Source organism: Falco biarmicus, chromosome 5 (assembly GCF_023638135.1).
Source record: "Falco biarmicus isolate bFalBia1 chromosome 5, bFalBia1.pri, whole genome shotgun sequence".
In the NCBI taxonomy this organism is placed as follows: domain Eukaryota; kingdom Metazoa; phylum Chordata; class Aves; order Falconiformes; family Falconidae; genus Falco; species Falco biarmicus.
The window spans coordinates 58,184,309-58,204,398 of NC_079292.1; the positions used below are offsets into that span (position 1 = coordinate 58,184,309).

Below are 20,090 nucleotides of genomic sequence, written 5' to 3' on the forward strand. Positions count from 1 at the left end.
TCACCTGAAACAGCTTCTTCATGTCCTCCCACACCTTTCCTTGCTTCTGCCCCACATCAGGTCAGAACTGCATCTGCTATATTTGAACCACCATCTGTAACAGCTTCTGCTTCTGGTTGACTCTCCATTTGCAGGAAACCTGAGCACAGGGGCTGTCCATCTTCTGACATCTTGCAGACTAACAACTTGGGGTAACAACTGTCAGAGACACTCTGGCTGGGAAGGCTATGCAAGGGCAGCCTCTTCTTCTCATTGGAATGGTGGCTTGACCTCTGGAGTTTTCATGCTGAAGTTGTACCGGGGTGGCTGCTTGTCTTACTTGGAGAGAGGTCTCACTGCTAGTGAGGGAACCTCTTTCAGATGGCCACTCAGGAGAAGGTTGGCTGGAAGGCGAGAGTATGTTGAGGAATGTTGGAATGCCAGTGCTTGTGCCCCACAGGAGTTTGTAGGCCTGAAGGTATCCTCCACAGGATGGCTGGCTGCCAGTGCACCTTGTGAAGTGATTGCTACCCTTAGCGAGCCCAGGAGCTATGCGATTGCTCAGTCTCTGAGTCCCTCCAGCAAGAGACAGTAGTGAGTTGTAATGCAAGGACTAACCCCCTCCGTGCAGGGTAGCATGTTTGGTGGCACTCCAAACTGGTGCCAGTGCATTGCTGGGAATGTATTTAGCATCCAGAAATACTAGAGGTATGCTTGGTTTGAGTGAGGGCATCTTTCAAATAGCTTGTGGACCTGCCTTTCACAGCCAGCCTGGTGAAAGCCAGGAGCTGCTGTTGTAGGAAATTGGGCAGCAAGGCCAGCACAGGACAGTGGAGGCATCACGGTGACCCTGAGGGGGTGGGGGTCTTCACAGTGACATCACATACAGCCGAAGAATTGCTCCTGGCTTCATGCCAGACATGCTGTCCTCCCTTGCAGCAAAGCCCTGCACACAAACAGAGCCAACACTCCCACCCTGCTTCCCTACAGCAGCTCCCTTCCACCTACGCAGAGCCCCCACTCCTGGGCTGTTACCTGCAGCAGCTCACATGCATACTCATGCAGAGCTGCCACTCCTGTCCCTTTACTCCCCAACAGCTCGCAGAGAGCAGAGGTCATTCCCTGTCCCCTACAGCAACTCCTCGCATCCCGCTCCCTACAGTGATTCATGTCAGGGGACACATACAGATGGAGTGCTCCCACCCCTTTTCCTACAGCCCTTCTCCCATACACACATTCACATAACTGTGGTCGTCTCCCATGATCCACACACACCCACACACAGCCCACAACCTTACCCCATCCCCTATGGTGCCTCACACAGAGCTAACAACTCCCACCACTTTTTCCACAATGACTTCTTCATGCAAACATACGTGCGCGCACACACACACACACACACGCACGCGCACGCACGCACGCACACGCACACACACACACACTCACAACCAGTGCTTTGCCTAGTTCCCCATGGCAATTCCTCCCCCTCCAGGAGTCAGCACTCATTCCCTGCTTTGCAGAGTGATTAACCCACATAGATACCCAGCCTGCACCTCCACCCCAACACCTATAGCAACTCCTCCACACATACTCCCCCACCGCCTCACACTCCTGGAGCCGACACTGCCACCCCTTTCTCTACAGTGACTCACACACATGCACACTCATACACGTGCACAGGCAGTGCCAGTCTTGCTGTTGCACTCCCTGTGGCAGGTCCCTACAGACAGTCACACAGAGCCCACACTCCCTCCCCATCACCAACAGGAATTATTTCTAAGCCTTTCCACTGTCTTATGTCTGGGCTCATGGGATGACACCAAGGGGAGTGATGTTTCCCAGACCCCCGTCTCCCCTGGAAAGAGAGCAGTGAAGGCAGCTTTATTGCTGCTAGGTTTTTTTTAGGGAACCTGTAATCTCTTGACATCCTCTTTTACCTGAAGAAGGTTGTTCCCCCAGCCTACCCCCATGCACACACTCCTGTGGGCTGCTGCCGTGGGCTGTCTGGGTGGAGCTGGCTTGATGCAAATCCCACTTAATCTTCAGTAATCATATTAATATAAAAGGTAACCATTTCACTTTGGAAAACAAAGGTGGCCCTCTGGTCTGCCAGGGAACCACTGGCATATGAAGGACCTTTCTGGCGGTATTTATTACTCTAAAATAAGATTTATGCTTCTAAAGCTCTCTCTTTTCTTTCATGATTCTAGGCTGCTTCATTTTTCTCCCCTGAGCTTTCCCATTCTCTCTTTCTTGCTGTGTAACAAATTAGGCATCTAATCGCTGTTGGGGAGGCGTGATGGGAGAGCAGGGGTTTTATATACAGCATCGTGCTGGTTTTTTTCATGGTTGGTCTTTAAGCTGTTTGGCCCAGCAAAGGTTTAGAGCCAATGGCTGTAAGTTTGCTTGAGCCTGGGTGCATGTGTATAGCAGATGCTCAATTCAGGTTAACACCTGAACTTGTCCTGTGCCCCAGACTGGCTAAAGGGCAGGACTGCAGAGCAGCATGTCCTGGGGGAAGTCCTACAGCCTTTATTTCAGACCCCTGCCCTACCTCTGTGCAAAGCCCCATTGTTGCTGGCTGGAATTTGAGTGCTGCAAGCATCCTTGCAGCAGTATCCAAGCATCCTTGCAGCAGTGTCCTGTGAGAAGCAGCTGAGATCCTGTGTGGTTTCGTGGGCTTCCTCACCGCAGTGTCCTTCTGGGATCCTAGTACTTTGGGATTCCTTGTGTCAGGGATAGCTGGAGTTTGGGAGCTGCAAGCTTTCTCCCTACTCATGGCAGGGCTATTCAGAGGAATGATTTTTCCCCAGCAGGCACTGTGCATTTGTAGATGGTAAAATGAACCTGCCCAGAGTTGAACCATAAGATTTCTTTTGGGGCAGCACTCTGCCAAAACTCACAGAGTTTCTAACATTGAGTGGCCACCCTTCAGCAGGACACATTGATACCAGTTCAACCCCTGTAAGATATGAAAGCATGTCTCATTAGTAACATGAAAACACCTTTTGTTGCATGACTTTCTAGGCTGGCTTTACAACCTTTTCTTTTTTCTTTTTGTTTCTGCCTAAGCCAGCTCCTCTTTCCTCTAGATTTTTGAAACTACAGGGCCAATTTCAAATAATTGTAACATTGGGATGGATCTCAGAGATGCTGAGATCTTACATGCTTCATGAAAATAAAGGGATAAATTAGAGAAGAGAGAAAACAAGAGAAACCTTCACAGAACCCTATTAAAGCCAAGAGTGCCGTTTGAGCTCAACCCTTGGTGGACAACAGAGAAGCTGCAGCAGAAGACTTTAACTCTCTCTCTCAGATGTCTTCCACGTCACAAATCCACAGGTCATCATGCTTCCTGCTCCCTCTTCTCTTGGTCCCAAACTTCTCAGGGCTTCTGGAGCACCTCTGGGCACAGCAACAGGTTCTTTGCTGCATGTCTTGATGGTAATTCCTGCAATAAATCGGAGCATCCCTGGAAGCAGTGGCGTTGAGGGGAGGGGCTGTTGTTGTGTAAGTGCCACATCTGTGCTGCAAGCTTCTCCCACAGCACTGTCCTTCCAATATAACCAGGAGCAGAAGCAAGGAACATCTCTGTGTGGTGATATAAGCAGCTGCAGTGATGCCGAGACCAGTGTGTACTACAGAAACTATCCAGCAGGTGTGGAGAGTCCCTTCAAGTAAGGCACTAACTGACAGTACCAAACATCCCTGGGAAAGGCCTTTTTTGGAAAGTGGTTACAGAAATCCTGGAAGGACCCTGAAGCCAAGATGGGGGAGGCAGAACCAGTTTGAGATGGTGCCTGTGTCCTGAGGCTAGCCAGGAGCAAGCAGCACACTGAGCTGGGAAGAGGGCTGTTGCCCAGCTGCAGCACAAAGTATAAGAAAACAGCAGGAGCTTTGGCCTGGTTTCGGGGTGTCCCCAGAGGAGCCATGAATGTTTGGCAGGTTTTTAATGCATGCATTTCTAATGGGAGGCTCTTAGCACCGTTTAAGCAATGGTAGAATTAAGTGCTGGCTTTTCCAGTGCACTGGGCCCCAGGAGGACAAGGTTAACAAGGTCAGAATTTCAGGCCCAAATTGCTGCTGTATGTGGCTTTTCTGGTTGCCTTTTTACACTGTAGCCCCTAGAGCTTGTATCCTTTCTCACTTGTGGTCCTTCTACCCCCTCAGCCACAGCTTGTATATGTCTATATGTCTCTCCATACTTTCAGTGGTTGTATTTTAACTTGCCCTCATGCCTGTCCATCTAACTAGTGACTGTGCTCCTGTGTCACCCCCTGCACCACCTTAATGCTTAATCAAGAGTTGTCTATGGCTATCAGTACAGCAAGCTCCTGACTCAGATTTGGGGCTCTCCTCCCTCCATTTCACCCTTCCCGCTCTCTCCTCTGAAGAGGGGAACCATCCCTGTGACCTCCTGCTTTTCTCCAAACACTCTGGTGCAAAGATATGCCAATAACATCCAGGAATCCACTAGTAGGGAATAAACCAGAGGGAAATTATCAGGAGCTGGGAGCTGATGGGTTGACTTTGTGCCAGCCGAGGAGGGTACAGCCATTCATGCACAATGCCATTCGTGTTCCTTGATGCTCTTGCACACATGAGGATGGCCAGAAGCCAGGATGGCCAAGAGCCAGGGGCACATTGTAAGAGCCATCTTGAGTTACACTGAAGAGTGTTGGGATCCTACAGCTGTGTAGGTCCAGCAGATGCAGGTGGTGACCCTGCATCTGCCATGTAAAACAGATCCCACGTCTCAAATCTTCCTCTTGCCTATAACCACAGCCTGTCTTGAAACCAGGCTCTCCACAACTTGTGTGTCCCCCTTCACTGGCTCTCCTTTGGGCTGGAGTTGCTTGCTCTTGCTCTCCCTGCCCACCCTTCCACTCTGTGTCTTCTTGCTCTCTTGCCTGAGAAGCAAGGAAGAGAATCAGCCAATTTCACTGTCAGCAGCTTTCAGGCCAGCAGAAAGGAGTGTTGCTTCCTTGTGATGCTGGATTCCAATGCTATCTGATTTGTGTTCATTTGGTTTTAGACAGTTTAGGGAGGGTATGCTGCTGACCCCCATCCCTGACCTCCCCTTGCCTGTGAATTGCCAGTGTCAGGGAGCAGCTGCTCCCTAAAGGGCAGGGCATGGCTGTGGTGGAGCTGGACACCAGCACTCCTGAGCTGAAACGGAGTCCTGGGCCATGTACAAGAGTGGAGGAGGCCACAGGCTAGGCTAGCCTCAGGACCCTTAAAACCAGTGCGATAGTGGGGAGACAGGAGCTGTTGGGGGAAGAATGGCAAGGTCTGCATATTTCTTGTATGTAGTCACCTTGGGGACCTGAGGGAACCAACAAGTTTGGCTTGAGGATTGGCTTGGCCCTTCCTTTGGCTGAGGCAAGGTTGCACAGCCAAGGTGGGTGATCGACAGGAAGCAAGTCTTCTCTGCACGGCCCCCTTCTTTTTGACACATACCAAGCATAAACACCACCTTCATTTCCATCCACCCCCTAACCTCTTTCTTTTTCAGGCTGCTAGGACATCTCCCCTTCCAAGCCCTCTCTGTGCTGCCTGAATGCATCTCCCTGGGTGGGATGGGGTGGCTTTTAGTGATTGCTGGGGCTGCTGCAGAAGAACGTGGTCCTGACCTCAGAGTTTCTCCCTGTGCACCATGAACAAGCTACAGCAGGCAGTGATGACTTCAGCACAGCATTTGGAGCAGCCTCCCCTACCAGAAGGGGTCAAAGCAAGGGGGATGGGATGTTTCTGTATGGAGTTGGATATTGTGCAGAGTATTTGGTGAGGTGAGACAGACAGGCCAAAACATAATGCTCAGCGAAGGATGCTGGCTAAAATATGGGTTAAGCTTTTCATTGCTTGCTCAGGGGCTGCCCCTGGCCTCTCCTGGGGTTGACATACTTTGGACACCAATGTGCAAAAAGCCTGGTAGTATCTGTCACTCTTTTATTTAGTGCAAGAGACTGGGCAAAGTGAAGGGGCATTAAAGAGGAAGGTAGAGGGATAGAGATGGTGTGAGGGATTGGCTGTATCTCTGCATGGAGTCACCTCTGGAAAAGGTGGGACAGGGCAGGGGACTGGTGATCAGGAATATCAGAGGCTTGTGGGTCCCAGCCTGTGGAGAGCCAAATGTGCTTCTTATCTGATGCATCTGGGGAGACAGTGTCAGGAAATTATTTCTTATTGGATTATAAGGCTGAGAAACAAAGCAACAGAATGTAAAAACCTGTGCCTTCTGCTTCAGCGCTGGCTGATGCAAAGCTGGGGCAGCAGCTGGAGGCCATCATGACAACCATAAATGACATTTATGACATGAGTTTGTTGGCCTCAGATGATGAGCTCTGAGGACAGAGCTTTCTCTCTGTTTTTTCCATTGGTCTAGCTCTTCTCCCCCTCCCCTTCTCCATCTTGGCTTTACTGTTTGGATTATTGAATATTTAAGTGTTTCTCTGTGACACTATCTCTGATCCTTTAATCCAGCTGGCCTGGTAATTCCACAGACCCAAATCAGCTCAGATTTTTCCACAGACGTAAACCTTGTTCCTCAAGGGTTCACTCCTCCTCCATTTATCTTCCTTCATTTTATTTCTGCCCTTTGTGTCTCTCTGCTAGAAATTGGTTCAGCTTTTGCAGCAAAAGCTTCGGAGATATCTTTAGTGAGAAGCCTCCCACCAAAATACCAGGGGCAAAAGGGAATCTTTATTTTTCATTAACTAAGAATCCTTTTCTCTGTTTTTTATTGTTTTATTTCTTCTCAAAATTAAAAAAAAAAAAGAGGGTGCAGTGCCCACATGTTTTATCTGCTATATGAAAATATTTCCTCTGCACTGCCTGAGGACACCCCTGCCAGGCTTCTGCCTCAGCACAGTGGGAGAAGGGTTGAAGCTGTGGCTGGAGGGAAGGGTGCTCCGGGCTGCCTTTCCCAATCAGGACCAGGAAGCCTGTCCTTTCCTGAGGTGTCCTTTCCCACAAAGGGGCGGTGTTCACGGCCTCCAAGGAGAGGTGGCAAAGTAGGAAGATGGAAGCTGTACATCTCTCTTTGATGGGGAGGTAGGTGGGTGGTGGGCTCCAGCTTAGGACTGCTGGCATTGCTGGGTGAGAGACTGGAGGCTGGTATTTGACACACTGCCTACAGCCTGCCCAACCCAGCAGGATCAAGCCAGGCTGGCTCACCTCAACAGCCTTATCCCTGCACTAAGAGGCAGTAACAATTTTTAGAGCACAAGTAGTTACATGTGGCTTGAATTATTTATCCCTCTTGCATCAAGGAAGAAAGGAAACAAACAAAAAAGTGTTGCTTTTTTTTTTTGGGGGGGGGGAGGCTTGTCTGCATTTTCCCTGCTTCATGCATTCTGTGTACATCATTTTCAGGCAGCTGAAAATCCATGGCTTTGGCGGTGTTTGGGGCTTGCCTTTGTTTACACTAGGAGGTTTGAGCTGCCTGCAATAACAGCCTTATGTTTCCCACCATCCCTCCCATTCCCCTTCTACCCCCAGGTGATGCCTTCCACCAGGTCCCTGGCTTTGATCACTTTACTTAAGGGAGTTTGGGTACCCTTCTGCATACACCTTATATGAGATCATATGTCGTAAGGCTTCCCTTCTCAAAGGCTTATCAGCATGGTAGGCAGTACCACTCCTCTCATGCTTGCACCTCCCCATAATGCCATCTCTTCCCCATCTCTCTCTTCTCATGAAACTTCTCATGAAACCTTGCTTTCTATACTGTTATCTCAAAGACTTCTCCAACTGATGCCTCTTCTTGTCTCCTGTGTGCTTTGTTTTTCAGGTTCCAGTGACAGATGGATCTCTTGTGCACACTTGCTCTTTCCCTCTCTGTAGTTTTGTTTTCGACATGTTTGATTTGAAGCTCTGAAGCTTCTCAGAGAGAACCCAGGAGAGAAGGAAGAGAAGGAGGAGGAACCAAGGGAGCGTGAGCGACAGAGGAGGCAGCCCTGCCTTGTTCTTCCAAATCACACCGTGGAAGGGCAGGGGAAGACTAGAGGCGGGGAGGACTTGGGTTTGTTTTGGGGTGGGTTAAGTGGGGGTGGGGGGTGGGGGGGAGGGAGAAAAGTGGAAAAAGTGCGTGAGTCACTCATGAACATCAAACAAGATTTGCTATCCTCAGTCTGATTTTTTGTTTAGAAAAGAAGCACAAGGTAGCTCCCAGACCAACCATCCATGGTCATAGCTTTTGGGTGTACTGCAAGCAGATTGCATGTGTTCTCCCTGCTCCATGCTCCTGGCTTGACCCAGAGGGCAAGAAGAAACAATGGTGATGACACCCAGTAGGACTGGGGTGCTCATGCCCTTCCATTGCTAAACCCCAGGTACTGGCCCTTTCTCTTCCCTCTGCCCCTTAGTTTCCTTTTGCTGTGGTCCTGAGATTTGAGGGTATTCTTTGTTGTTTTTTTTTTTTTTCTGTCCTGATGAGGGCACCACTGCAGACCATGATGTGCCTGGGGTTGTGGGCAGCTGCCCTGCTCTGCTTGTTTTCCCCTGGCACCGTGCGAGGTGACTGCTGGCTGATTGAGGGGGACAAAGGTTATGTGTGGCTGGCTATCTGCAGCCAGAACCAGCCCCCGTATGAGACCATCCCCCAGCACATCAACAGCACAGTGCACGACTTGCGTCTGAATGAGAATAAGCTCAAAGTGGTGCTGTACTCCTCCCTCAACCGCTTTGGCAACCTGACTGATTTGAACCTGACCAAGAATGAGATCTCCTATATCGAGGATGGGGCTTTCATGGGCCAGTCAAACCTCCAGGTCTTACAGCTGGGCTACAACAAACTCACCAACCTGACCGAGGGCATGTTGCGGGGCATGGCCCGTCTCCAGTTCCTTTTTGTGCAGCACAACCTAATTGAGCTGGTCACCCCTACTGCCTTCTCTGAGTGCCCCAGCTTGATTAGCATTGACCTGTCATCTAACCGTCTCAGCCGTCTGGAGGGGAACACTTTCACCAGCTTGAGCAATCTGATGGTGTGTGAGCTGGCTGGCAACCCCTTCAACTGCGACTGTAGCCTCTACAGCTTTCTTAACTGGCTGGCACTCTTCAACAATGTCACCAAGAACTACGACCGGCTCCAGTGTGAGACTCCACGGGAGTTTGCTGGGTACCCGCTCCTGGTACCTCGGCCTCACCACAACCGCAATGCCATCACCATCTTCCAGTCCATGTGCAGAGGTGGCACCATCCCCTCCCTCTCCAGGGTCAACCCTACCCCTTATACGCCTGACTCCCAGCGAGACCTGGATGAAGGCTCAGCCATCAGCCCTGGGGACTTCCTCTCGGTAAAGCCTCCAGCCTCTTCCACTACTGACTCCTCGTTCAGTCCCAGCATCAAGCTCCATGATGTCACCATCACCTCAGCCATCCTGATGGTAACCATCCCCATGCCCTACAGTAAGATGTATGTGCTGGTCCAGTACAACAACAGCTATGTTTCTGACATAGCAACACTGAAGAGCAAGAAGGAATATGTCACTGTCAACAAGCTGAAGGCCCACACTGATTATACTTTCTGTGTGGCCTCCATCCGCAACAACAGGCGCTACAACCACACTTGCCTGACCTTTGCAACCCGGAGCAAAGGCAGGGAGGACCCTATTTCCAGTACTTCCACCACCACTCACTATATCATGACCACCTTGGGTTGCCTTTTTGGCATGGTCATTGTCCTAGGGGTGGTGTACTACTGCCTACGGAAGCGGAGGATGCAGGAAGAGAAACAGAAGTCCCTCAATGTCAAAAAAACCATTCTGGAAATGCGTTATGGATCAGATATTGATACCAGCACCATGGTCCATCCTTCCCAGAAGCTGGGTGAGCCACCAGTCATCCCTGTCTCACGGATGTCCTCCATCCCTTCCATGATTGGGGAGAAGTTGCCCCCATCAAAGTCAATGGAGGCTGGGATGGAGACTCCTAAAGTTACCACTAAAGGTAACTACATTGAGGTGCGAACTGGTGCTGGGGATGGGCTGGAGCGAACCCAGCGGGATGAGGACCTGAGGGAGCTTGACAATGGGCAAGGCTCAGCTGCTGAGATCTCTACCATAGCCAAGGAGGTAGACAAGGTCAACCAGATCATCAACAACTGCATTGATGCCCTCAAGCTGGACACAGCTTCCTTCCTGGGTGGTGGGAGTGGTGTTGACTCAGACATGGCCTTTGAGTGCCAGTCCATCCCAGCCAGTTCCTCGGGTGGACTAGAGCGGCCCAGCTTTCTTTCCCCACCCTACAAGGAAAGCTCCCACCACCCTTTGCAGCGCCAACTCAGTGCTGATGCTGCTGTGGCCAGAAAGACCTGCAGTGTCTCCTCTAGTGGCTCCATCAAGAGCGCCAAGGTCTTCAGCTTGGATGTGCCTGACCACCCACCACTCAGCAAGTCTGACTCCAAATACATTGAGAAGGGCAGCCCACTCAACAGCCCTTTGGATCGTCTTCCCTTGGTGTCCCCGGGCGCCATCCACCACTTGGAGGTCAAGCCTTCTTACCATTGCAGTGAGCACCGTCACTCCTTCCCGGCCCTGTACTATGAGGAAAGTGCTGACACCTTGAGCCAGCGGGTGTCATTTCTTAAGCCACTTTCCCGGTCCAAGCGAGACTCCACGTACTCCCAGCTCTCCCCCAGACACTACTTCTCGGGCTACTCCTCCAGCCCTGAGTACTCATCAGAGAGCACCCACAAGATCTGGGAACGATTCCGGCCTTACAAGAAGCACCACAGGGAGGAGGTGTACATGGCAGCTGGGCATGCCCTGCGGAAGAAAGTTCAGTTTGCCAAGGATGAGGATCTGCATGACATCCTGGATTACTGGAAAGGAGTCTCTGCTCAGCAGAAGCTGTGACTCTCCCTCACTCTTTCCAAGGAAACAATACAAAACAAGACCCCCCCCTCTCCCCAACAACCAGAAAAAAAATATGCCACTTGACTGTGAAAAATAAACCAACATCAAAATACTCTCGACAAATACAAAACTGACAAAATTGTTTCTTAAAGTTTACAACAACAGAAAACTCTCACACAGACACATACAGGCACACACACATGCCGAATTGTCTCTACTGTGTTATGGGGACCATTGTTCTGCCTGCAGATGATTGGGAGTAGCGTCATGCTCTGACACTGTGGTAACAACACTGGAGTGTTGGTGGGTGGGAATGGCCCAGGAGGGGGTGGCAGCGGTGGCAGGGGAAGGGCAGGGATGGACACTCACTGGGCATGAAACTCAGCTCTGAACTGTTGCTCTTTCTGTTCCTGTTGAGGGCTGAATTTTCTTTTGGGTGGGAAGGGAGGACTTTGGTTTAGAAAGCTTCTCTGCCCACCTGATATGCCTGCTTTTCCGAATCTTCCATCACTAATTTTCCTCTCATTTCCTTTGGCAGTGGGGGCTTTTGCCTCTCTCCTATCCCCTTCAAAGATAGGTGGGATTTGTTGGAAGAAGTTCTCTTGCTTCTTTTCCTTTGCCTTTCCCTACCTTTCTATGTTAAGGCTCCCTAGGCTTGCACTTTTTGTCTAGATACTTCATGAACCTCCATCCTCAGAAGGAGAGGAGGTGTAGAGGACTAAGGGAGGTAGGACCTGCTGTACAACAGGCTCTGTGCCCTTGCTGCTCTTCCTCCTTCTCTTCTCCTGCCATGTTGTTGCTGATGAACACCAGCAATTCTGGAGTGACAGGCATCTGCCAGTTGGTAGAGGGGGTATGAATGTGCTCTTTGGCATGGCAAGCCAGGTCCTCAAGGAGTGGTGGAGGAAAAGGCAGGAAGGTCTGGTCTGTCAGAGGTGTAAAGGGTTCCCATCTCTCCATGAGTGCTACAGGTCAGAGATGCCCCCCACCACACACACCTATGCTCAGGCTGCCCTTGTGCAGTGGGTTTGATACTCTGTTCATGTCTCCCTTACTATGAGGAAGGGACCTGGAGAGGAACACAGCAGAATGAGTTCTACACCAAGCTAGCTTCTGCAGCTCTTCCCAATTGATTTGCACCATTGGGTGTGGGGGTGGGTGGGTGTGCGTGAGAAGAGCATCACTCAACCTCCTCACTTGAAAGTGGATGTGAAGAATAGGATTTCAGTTGCTCGTCTCACTGAGTTGACAGAAAAGCCAAGAAGTGGCTTCCTCTTGGATAGGCCATGGACATTCTGGCATGGATAGGAGACAGCCTAGGGGGAGGGCAGGAACACAGGAAACAAAAGGGATGTGAGCATGGATCCTGGGAGTAGGCCAGAAGGGATGGCTCCAGAAGAAGGTCCCTTTGAGTGTGCGGTCACACTGTGTATGCTGGGATAGAAGAAGATACCAGCCTCTGGATGGCAGTGTGCCTTTGAATACTTAGAGGCCCTCATGAGAGTCAGAGCAACATACCACCTCCTAAATCCTCCACCTCCTCGCAGTTAGTTGTGACAAACTTTTCTTAGGGTTCCTTTAATGTCTTGGCAAAAACCTGGTTTCACTCGCTAGGTCCCAACCTCTGTCCCTTGGACAGAAGATCTAGTGCAGAGTTGGGAATGAGCCTACTACCCTCTCCACTTCATCCCATTTCTGAGCAGCCCAACAAAGCACAATCTTGGCACTGTCTCCCCCAAAGTTTTCTGTCAGACAGGGGTGCTGCCTGCTGAGTGCATCTTTATGCAGCACAGTGGGTCTCCTTTCCATGAGCTGCACACCCCTATTCTTGACAATCATTCAACTTTATCAGGATGAGGGTGAGAGCCTGTGTTGTGTTGGCCTTTCCTAAGCGGCTGTTTCCTTTTGAGGTGCTCCTCAGAAGCCGCAGTGTTTCTGGGGGCCCTGGGAGAAGGATGAGGGTGTAGGAGCCTCTCTGGAAGGGATTTACATGCTGCCTGCAGAGAACCTTATCTGTCAGGTAGCGCTGCCAGCTGTGAGAGCTCCTTTCTACGCCACAGGTGACATGACTTCACCCTCTGTAAGTGAGGAGCAGCAGTAGGCAGAGCCTGGTGTGTGAAAACTAGAGAAATCCCCAGGGTCTAAACCTGTGAAGATCCATGGGGTTCCTTCCTTGTAGGGAAGCTGATGGTAACAATCCTAAGCCAGGTCCTGATCCTACTGCCTCAGCCTCCTTCACTGTCAGCCTGCTTGTCCACAGTCAAAGTATTGTTTTGCCTTGAGTCCAGAGGTATTCATGGGACTGACTCCACACGGTAGGAGCCAGTCTAACCCAGAGGAAGAGGTGTGTGTGTGTGCACACGTGTGTCTGCGCATGTGTGTGTATGTGCAGGAGGATGAAGGGAAGTCACATCACTGCTGCCAGGTGTCCCTCCATGTTGGGGCAATGCAGCAAATCAAGACAGGTAAATGCTGTGAGAAATGCTTAGTGTAGCAGACACCTCTCCAGCTACCACATGGAGCATACCCAGCCATCTTCCAGCATGGCAACCATCCAAGCAGGAAAGGCTAATGACTGGGGCACAGAACTGGACAGGAAAAGGGGGATGACAGGCACAGGGGATAGAGTCCTGTTCCTCTCCCCACCTCTTCCCTCCCTGTGCTTCTCTGCTGCATAGTCTTGTAATAGGTTCCACTCAGCCTATACTTTCTGGGGGAGCATTAACCTGTAATGGTTTCTGCTCCCTTCCCCCTTCACCCCAACAAGGCAGAAAAGAAAGGTCAGGGATAGTTATCATCAGGCCCTTCTTTTGCTTGTGGTAGGGGTAAGGCTGGGTAGGAGGGATAAGCCATTTCTCTCCCAACTGTAGCCCCCCACTCCAAAACACTGGGTGAAGTTTGCACAAGATGGACTGTTCTGTGGGAGGAAGAGGGCAAGGAAGGGGAACTAAGTGTCTCACCTTCCTTCCTCCTCCCTTCTTCCTTGTCCTGCTCCCTCCCCAGGGATGAGGGCTCACAAAGTGACGCCAGCCCTGTTGGAGGAAAGCAGATTTAACGTTCTATTTGCATGATGATTTTACTGTATTTTTCTGAGCAAACACCTGTTGTGTATGTGCCAGTTTGTTGGAATTTAACCTCCTCCCTCAAAGTCTCTCCTGTCCTTGTTCCTGTTTTCCCTAGCCCTTTCATTCATCCCTGATGTGATTTATGAGAGACTTCTACCAGTTTGGGAGGGAACACACCCCAAAGAGAACCCAACCCAATCACCCTCATAAAATAATATTCCTTCCTCTTTCCAGTGTCCCCTGCCCCTTGCCCCAAATGCTGTCTCTCAGCTGCTTTTCCGGGTTGTGTGTGTGAAGGGGAACGTGTTATATACCAAAGGCCTGTTCTTTCTAGTGGTCATTGTTTCTCCTAATTATTTAGAAACAAGAGTGAGGCCCATCAAGATCGATCTGATAAGAGAAATGGTCACTACCATCCCCTTGCCCTGGTTGCTCTTTCCCAAATCTACGAGCAAGGCTATTCTTGGAGGAACAATGAGTGCTTCAGCTGCAGGGAAACCTTTGATACAGTGAAAGCTTGATGTGGAGCTTGCTGCAATCACTTAGAGGAGCTCCCAACACCTTCCTCTCATTGACTGAACAGAGCTCTGGATTAGGTCTGATCTACCCCTCCTCTCCCATGAGTGGCCCTGGCAGAGGGCAGGGCATGATGAAACATTTAAGGCCTCTGTGGTGGGAGCAAATGTGGAGAGACTGCCTGAAGTTTCTAAGCCCTGTATGTCTTGGCTTTGGCAAGAGTCCCCCACCGCTGCCTTCTCTCAGGGCAAAGTGGATCCATGGGGCAGAACTAGGACCAGCCCCTTTCACACTTTATTTCTGGGTTGGTGACTCTTGGAAGGGAAAATTGGTATAGTTGACCTCACTGGAAAGTGTGGAGGGTGAGGAATAAGGTTGGGTGCCAACCTGCCCTGTTTCCCCAGGAACAGACTCGAGGTAGGGGGAACCTGAGCTGTGTTCCTACAGCCAGAAGAGTGAAGGTTAGACCCTAGCTGTGCTGATCCTGTGGGGCAAAGCTCTTCCCCATCCCTGCCAGTGCTGCCCCAGCTTATGCTGCAGTGCTACGTTCCCCTCTCCCCTTCCCCAGTCTTCCATGCTGAATAAATCCCTCTCGAGGCAGGTGTGAAATATTCATGACTGACAAATGAAGATTTATGTTGGGCTGAGGAGGCCTTTGTGTGTTTGCAATGCTAATCAGCCTGCCTTCCTGGAGGAGGCTCCACCAGGCAGGCTTGCGGGAAGGAGGGGGAGATGCAGTAGAGAAGGGGGAAAAGGAGTTGCGGAAGAGAGAGTGGCACACACAGCAGGGGTGAGGAAGGTGTTGTGGGAACAAGGAATGGGGAGGCAAGAAGGGGACAGGTAGAGGGAGACAGAGAGGGTGGAGAAGAGGGACAGGCAGGAAAGACCAGGAGAGGAGATGGCCACAGTGAAATGAATGGGACGGTCAAGGGAGAATGGGATCAGGCAGAGAAAGGGTTGAGTGCAGGGGTGGAGGCTTTCTGAGAGGAGGTGGATAGTAAGTTAGCAACAGCTGGAAAAAAAAGAGCTGGGCAGACTTCATCATGAGCTGTGGCCCCTCTCTGTAGGGCAAAGCTCAGCACTACAGAGTGCGCAGCTGCCACGTGAGCAGGAGTTGGACCCAGGGCCCTGAAAGCACACTTGTCATGCTTGCTGCTGACCAGAAAGCTCAGCTGCATCTGGAAGGACACCGCCTCCGGGAGCCTGAAGAATGCCCCTTCCACTGCCACCACCTCCTACAGCACAAGCTTGCCCACAAGAAGCGCCTCATGGAGCCGCATCCTCTTGCTGGAACCAGCCTGCTGCTGTCCCACCATCTGAGCAGGAGGGAGCATCTTCAGGGTGGCTTGGTGTGGGATGGACGCTGGGCTATGGGGGTCTCTTGTAGGGCTGGCCGGAGCCTGTCCCACCTCAGCTGCCCCCTGCTCACCCTGGCAGGTGATTTTGGGTCTTTCCCTGAAGAAGGGGCAAAGGGGGGCATCTGTTGCATCCCCCTACACACGCACGCACTCCCACACCCTGTCCCTCCAGCCGCTTTGGCCTTGTACTGTGAGGGGTGTTCTCGGTCTGCCTCCCCTCATCTTCCCCTGCCACGCACTGTAGGGAGACGTCTCCATACCAATCCGTGCGCAGTCCCACCAGGGCAGCTCTCTGCAGGGCCGCCCCCACACACCCCCTGTCCCCGGGTGGAGAGAGGGCAATATGCCCAGCTTCTCCTTCTCCCACTGGGTGGGCACCTCCTCTCCTTCTTGCCCTGCCAGGAGGTAAATCACCCTCTCTTTCTCCCCCTTATGGTCCCCGCTCCGTCTGTCCCATCCTCGCACGTTTGGCTTGGCCTTTGCCTCCCCCATAACTACCATCGCCACTGTGAGGCCTTGCTCTTGGGTGGCCTGCCCCCACCACCTGCTCTCCACCTTCCCTGGGGGGAAGAGGAAGAGGCAGGCCGGGTCAGGCCAGACCCTCCAGGGCTGGTACGGCTGGTCCATCCACAAGCACAGCGCCTGGGGCGAGGGGGTGAGAAGGGGCGAGCAGCTGCCGGGCACAGAGCCCGGGTTATCAGCCCTTGAATGTAAGGAAGGGCCTGGGAGGCAGCTGCTGGGACTGGCTCCTTGTGGCCTCTTTGGTGTTCCTCCTTCCGTAACAACCCTGTGACCCCCCCTGGTTGTGTATGGACAAATTTGAGTTGGAATTGTGTTCTTTTCTTCTTTTTTTTCTTTTCTTTCTTTCTTGCTTTCTTTCTTCTTCTAGAGTTTTATTTCTTTCTCTTTCTTTTATTTATTTTTTTCTTTCTTTTCCTGTTTTAAAACTGAATGGCACGAAATCGTTTTTTCCTCAACTCGGAGATTCCTGTATGGAGAAAATCAATTTCTATATTTGCAATAAATTTCTTATTTAAAAAAAAAACCAACAAAAAAACCTAAAAAACAACAAACAAAAAGTATGAAAAGCTGCTTCTGAGTCCATTTGTCGCAGCCTTGTCTTGTAGAGGAGGCGGGATGGGAGGGAACAGGGTATGGGAGAAACTAAGAAAGCTAGGCCAGGGCACGGGAGAAGTATTTGGGATTCTCCCAGGCACCCAGTGGCCATCTACTGTCCCCAAACACACTGTTTCTCTGCCCTTGGATATTGCCTTGTTTGGACACATCCTCATTTTCACTAAGTCCTCAGTTCTGCCATGATACAAGTCCTCGCCTGCACTGACCAGCCTCCAGTTCATGCTCCATTCTGGGCAGGCACACAGCACTGCCTGGGTGTAGGGCAGCATTCCCTCGCCCATCACCTACACAACAAATCCTTGGCTGGCGGTGAGAGGCATCCTCTGCCCAAGCTCCAGAGCTCTCTGGAGGAAGGCAGTCCAAGCCAGGTGATTCGGCTGTGGGTAATGACTGAGCAATCTGTAGCCTAATCCACCAGCAGATATCCTGATCTCAGCTCTTCCTAACCATCAATATTTAAAATCGAGAATGCAGCCAGCAAAAATCCATGGCTATTGGTGCGTTATGCACATAATCAGGCCAATTTGTGTAAGGTGACATAGAAGCCATTCCCTTGTATGTCTTGCCTCTTTTCCACCTCCGGTTTTTTCTCATTTCTAGTTTTTCCCAAGAGTGGTACTGCTGCTTGGCTCAGAGGGTTTCTTCTTTTGCCCTTGCACATCCAGCTTTGATCAGACAGGTCTAACCATGGTTTTTGAGCTGTGTTCTTGGGTGTGCTGAGCAGACAGCTTCTGCTCCTACTGTAGGGAGGGGAAGGAATAAGGTCCTAGGGGGTTGTGATTGTGGACACAACAGTGACTTTCAGCTCCTGGATATATGTGCTGCAGTAGCTGATGACTCTTATTAATGCTTGAATTGATTTTAGAGCAGCCTTGGGGGCAGATGTTACCACAGGCAGATGGTTCATAGTCTGACACATTCTTCATTGGACTTGGGAAGAATGATTGAGTGTGGGGAGGAATGGTGCTGGGCTGTGCATCTCTGGGGGATGGACAATGGTGTGTAATAAAGAGGAGCTCTGCTGGGTAAATCAGAGCTTCGTGTGCTTGGTGTAAAGCTGGATCTTTGGGTCAAGGTGATGTTCCTGGCGTCTGCATCTCCGCAGTGCAGGGATATGGGCCTTCTGTAACAGAGAATCTCAAACCTTATGAGGAATTAATGCGTACATTATAAAGAGGCATAATCTAATCAGTAGAGTGCCCCCATGCTGTTTATTTTGTTGCAAAATTTGATTTTGTCTCCACAGTCCCTGCATTTCATATGGTTGCTCTTCCACAGGGATAAGAAAGGACAAGATGTATTTGCAAATGCTGTCTAGGGGGAGCAGGAAGCTTTGGGCAGGGAAGACTGTCAGGGCTGAAGTAATCACAGATATCCTGAAGGTGAGGACTGTTGGGCTGGGGGCACATGGAGGCACTGTAGTCAGCCCTCTGGGCCAAAATGATCTGTGATGAAAGAGTTAAGCTGTGCTTGTATTTAAGCAGCCTTTGGCTGATTCCGGTCAGAGACCTTGGGAATCCTCTGTTCTGCACAGGATTGTGTGAGCCAGTGTGTGTCCAGAGAAGGGATGAGGTGTGAGCTGCATCTGGAAATCTGTGTTGTTCTCTCAAGCACCTCTGGATATAACTGTCCAATGGACGCAGTCCCTGCAGCAAATCACACTGACCTCTGCCTCCAGAACCTGCTTGGTAGACCATGATGGTGGTCATGTAGTGGGAGAAAGGCCCAGCACTGTGTTACAAAGAGTGAAGTGGCTGCAGCATAGTGTGAGGGACAGTTACCAGGGTGGTTGGCATGAGCTGGCCTGCTAAGCAAACCCATCATGGAGAAGAAAAGTGCAGCTTTGCATAACCTCATGTTTTAGGCTGGGTGCAGACTCAGGAAGACCACTTTGTGTTGTCTTGTGCTTGCTTGATGCTGACACGGTTCTTTTTCACCGCCATGAAGTTCAGTAACTTATCCAAGCCATCAGTTGTTGCAGCAGCACAGGAAGAACTGACAGCCGCAGAGCTTTTTGCTGGAAGTCATACCAGGCAGTTGAGATCTCTTTGTGTGTGTGTGTGCATGTGCGTATGTGTTGTGAAAGGGACAGGCAAGTGGGCAACATTGCCCTCTTCTGGACTGACTGTCAGGACTGGAAAAGCATCTCTGGCGGAACTGCAGCCTGGCACATGAATCCTGTTTTCACTGCAAAGGTAACATCCTTTCTGAGCCTTGATTTCCTATCCAAATCCTGGTGACTTTTACCATACCCACGTCATATTAGCGGATGCTACTGCTCTCTGCATCTCCAGTGCCTGGGAACCTTGAGCAATCATGACTCCTCAGGGTCAGGCCAAGCCCAAGAGAGCAGAGTGAGGAATTTCTCTCCTGCAGATAATGTTGGCTTCAATGGAACTGGTAACCAACAGCTCTGAAGGGCAATGAGCAAATGGATGGGGTTGTGAGGGTCACACTGCTGACATTTGTCCCAAGGGTTGTCCTTCAGGGGGAGGAGAGCAGTGCACGCTAGGGAATGGTCAGGCCAACATCTTTCCCCAGGTCTTGGATGCACTCTCAATTAAAATGCAGAGGTGTCTGTCATGCAGAGCTGGAGGGCAGGCTCAGATCTACACAGAGCCCAGGGGGATTTGGGAGTGTAAGTGCACAGACCATGCCCATCATTAGCAGGGAGTGAGAGGATGTCACTGTACATCTGTATGTGTACACAATTGTACACATGTGTACATGTACACAACCCATACATCTCCCTTCTCATCCTTGGAGGAAACACAAAATGAAAGTAGGCAAACCTGAACAGCCCGAGTGTGAAATATTTAGGAGAGAAAGGATAAGGGAGATGGAATGAGGACTTGAAAACACAAGGAACAGGTTCACATACATAGTTAAGACGATGGATGGATTAGTATCACTGGTGCTGCAATATAGAGCCAAATTCAAGGTTCTGCCACAGGCTTGGTGGGACTATGGTAGGGTGCAGAACAGCTCCATTCCTTGGCTTCCCAAGTATCCAACAGGGATCTGTGTCTTCCCTTACCTCATCAGGCTCCCTGGGACAGGGTCTCTCTCTCAAAACAGTGTTATATGATACTTCTGGTAGCAGCATTGCCAGTCTACTCAGGGACTGATAGTTAACATGCATCCTTGAAGGGTGAGGTAACAGCATTGAAAGTGAA

The 20,090-nt window shown here is 50.7% G+C and overlaps 1 protein-coding gene and 1 long non-coding RNA gene across 3 annotated transcripts in view; both read left to right on the top strand.

The window, feature by feature from the left end:
- Window positions 1-7,997, top strand: part of LOC130150210 (uncharacterized) — a 50,362-nt gene extending 42,365 nt beyond the window's left edge. For both annotated transcript variants that reach the window (XR_008822150.1, XR_008822149.1), the window contains one exon: window positions 7,772-7,997. This is a non-coding gene — a long non-coding RNA (uncharacterized LOC130150210). The remainder of the gene's footprint in view (window positions 1-7,771) is intronic.
- Window positions 7,998-8,056: 59 nt separating this feature from the next.
- ELFN2 (extracellular leucine rich repeat and fibronectin type III domain containing 2) lies at window positions 8,057-11,007 on the top strand. Its single transcript, XM_056341925.1, has one exon. It carries the CDS (start codon window positions 8,412-8,414, stop codon window positions 10,836-10,838), a length of 2,427 nt encoding a protein of 808 aa, XP_056197900.1. The 5' UTR covers window positions 8,057-8,411; the 3' UTR covers window positions 10,839-11,007.
- Window positions 11,008-20,090: the final 9,083 nt, after the last annotated feature.

Excerpts from the sequence above, each read along its gene's own strand:
- ELFN2 (XM_056341925.1), top strand. The coding sequence starts at position 8,412 with ATGAGGGCACCACTGCAGACCATGATGTGCCTGGGGTTGTGGGCAGCT.